This window comes from Boleophthalmus pectinirostris, unplaced genomic scaffold, assembly GCF_026225935.1.
Source record: "Boleophthalmus pectinirostris isolate CB_2022bp ecotype Guang Dong unplaced genomic scaffold, ASM2622593v1 HiC_scaffold_1, whole genome shotgun sequence".
Classification (NCBI taxonomy): Eukaryota; Metazoa; Chordata; class Actinopteri; order Gobiiformes; family Gobiidae; genus Boleophthalmus; species Boleophthalmus pectinirostris.
In genome coordinates, this window is record NW_026570970.1 from 11,935,764 (window position 1) to 11,938,650 (window position 2,887).

Sequence of the window (2,887 nt, forward strand, 5' to 3'; positions counted from 1 at the left end):
GACACCTCAAAAATATGGATGTGTGATATGAGACAAAAACACACAGTATAATATATATATATATATATATATATTCCTCCTTATCCTTGATCATTCCCAATTTTTTATATTTTTTTTTATTTTGGATTATTAAAACAGGCAGAAGTAGATTTAGAAACAGAGAAACAACACAGACTTTAAATCTGTCATTTGCGCTGAATGTGTGAGGAGACTTTTCCAAAAGCTTCACTTTATGTCCAGTACCTGTGTTTAGTGTGAAGTCTGTTTTTACCTTGAATTATTTAATACCACCTGATATTCTTTCCATTTATGAAATTGCTTTTTTATGTAAAATCTTTGTGATACTAATTTCATATGTAATTATCTGACTGACTTAAGCTAACATGAGGGTGTCTGTGTGCCTCAGGTGTGAAGATGCAGTGGACCCCAGAGCACACCCAGTGGGCGGAGCAGCACTTTGACATCTCCTCCACCACACGCTCTCCAGCGCACAAAGTGGAGTCGTACCGCGGCCACCTGCAGAGGACGTATCAGTACGCCTGGGCCAATGACGACATCTCCGCTCTCACCGCCTCCAACCTGCTCAAGAAGTACGCCGAGAAGTACTCAGGCATCCTGGAGGGGCCCGGAGACAGGACCCTGCTGTGCTCCTACTCTGAGAGCTCCACTGGACTCATGAACGGACGCAAGGCCGACAATGAGTCCTGGCAGGAGGGTATTTACCCAATGAACTGTGCTCCAGATGTTATATCTGTGAGCAAAGCAGGCATGACAGCTGCCCTGCCCCCCTCTGAGGCCTCTGCGAGCATGGGCAGCTCCCCCGGGGTGGCCAGCAGCCTGTCGGAGCCCTGTTACTCCAGCAGTAACTGTGGGAGCCACACAGCCACTACCCTGCACTCAGGCCTGGGCTCTCAGGAGTACAGCTCCAGCTACAGCGCCCCCTACCTGCACTCTTACAGTGGACAGAGCACCCCTGCACTGCCCTCCCCTCACCCCTCTCCTCTGCACAGCTCCGGACTGCTCCAGCCTCCTCCTCCCTCTTTAGTCTCCAGCTACAACGCTGGCTCTCCAAACCTGCCTAACTACAATTACCCTTCAACAGGCTATTCCTCTCAGAGTGCAGTGGGTCCCGGTTACAGCCCTGGGGGTGCCCCCCCTCCTTCTGCTTATCTGCCGTCCGGTTTAGCTGCCCCCACACCCATCCCTCCCTCCACCCTACCCGGCTACACCTACCCCTCCCACAGCCACACCCCCCTCACCCCCACCCCTCTGAACGGCAGCGCGTCCGGCTCATTAAAGCGAAAGGCTTTCTACATGAGCACACATGGAGATGTGGACTCCAGCTACGCTCACTTCAACTACAGCCAGCAGCGCTCTGCACACAGCCCCATGTACAGGGCCCCCGACAGCAGCGTGCCCGACTCCACTCGTGCTAACGCCTTTGACAGGGGCACAGAGGGCTTTAAGACGAGCAAACAGCCCTCTGATGCTCAGAGGAAGTTCAGCGGAACTCCAGGCAGAGCACTGACTCCTCCCTCTTATGGATGCACTAAGGGCTCCGGCCCTGACCACAGACCTGAGGCCTACAGCTCTGAGCTGGGCTCTGGCTCCTCGGTCCACGCTGCAGAGGAGCAGCTCAAGAATAGCGACTCCAGCTTGGTGGAGCTAGTGAGCACAGAGGTGTTGCAGCCAGGGCCCCCTGTGGACTGGAGTGACATTGCAGGTCTGGAGATGGTCAAAGCCACCATCAAAGAGGAGATCCTGTGGCCACTGCTAAGGCCGGACATGTTCAGTGGACTGTCCACTTTACCGCGCAGTCTGCTGCTCTTTGGACCTCGGGGCACAGGGAGGACTCTGCTGGCCCGCTGCATGGCCAGCCAGCTGGGGGCAGTGTTCCTGCGCCTGAGTGCCTCGGCTCTGGTCACTAAGTGGTTAAGTGAAGGGGAGAAGATCCTGCAGGCCTCTTTCTTGATGGCGCGGTGCAGGCAGCCGGCCGTGCTCTTCATCAGTGACGTAGAGCTGCTGTTATCGGCTCAGCTCAGTGAGGACAGTCCAGTGAAAACTCTGAAAAGTGAGCTGCTGCTGCATTTAGACAGTGTACTGAGCTCCACACAGGACCATGTGCTAGTGGTGTGCTCCTCCAGTAAACCTGAGGACATCCCTGAGGCTCTGAGACGGTACTTCACTAAAAGACTGCTGGTGCCTCTGCCCGATGGAGCGGCCAGACACCAGATGATCAGCACTCTGCTGGCTCAGCACAACTACTGCCTGAGTGAGAAGGAGCAGGCTCTGCTGGTAAAGCGGACTGAGGGTTTTTCTGGGCTGGATGTAGCACAGCTCTGTCACGAGGCTGTGGTGGCTCCTCTCCACGGCATCCCCCCCTCTGAACTGTCCAACATGCACCCCAGCCAAATGAGACCTGTGGCCTACCAGGACTTTGAAAATGTATTCTGCAAATTTCAACCCAATATATCACAGAAAGAACTGGACATGTACACAGAGTGGAACAAAATGTTTGGTTGTAGTCAATGAAAAACACTAAAACCATGTGCGATGTAAACGTGTGCACAGATACAGACACTGGTCACATGGACAGTACAGCAAAGTGAATGTCGTCTTTGGCTTTAGAACACTATTAAACTCTGGTGTGGTGAATATGAAATGCTTTATATGGCTGAGGCCGTACGACTATGGCTCATTGAAGACACACCTGTTTTGTACATACTAATATAAATAGAAACATATATATAATTCTGCAGATTTTGAGATTTAGAGGCGAACAAGTGCCTACGGTGGTGCTGATTTGTGATATTTTATAATACAAAGCTTTAAAATGACTTAAAAAGTGGTTTCCCTCATTGGATCATTGTTCTACAGTCTGTTTAGT

At 51.8% G+C, this 2,887-nt stretch overlaps 1 protein-coding gene across 1 annotated transcript; it reads left to right on the plus strand.

Moving 5' to 3' along the window:
- The first annotated feature begins 411 nt into the window (after positions 1-411).
- On the plus strand, positions 412-2,532 carry fign (fidgetin). Its single transcript, XM_020928928.2, has one exon. The coding sequence runs from the start codon at positions 415-417 to the stop codon at positions 2,530-2,532; it is 2,118 nt and encodes a 705-aa protein (XP_020784587.2). The 5' UTR covers positions 412-414.
- Positions 2,533-2,887: the final 355 nt, after the last annotated feature.

Coding starts and splice junctions, on each gene's coding strand:
- fign (XM_020928928.2), top strand. CDS start 415: ATGCAGTGGACCCCAGAGCACACCCAGTGGGCGGAGCAGCACTTTGAC.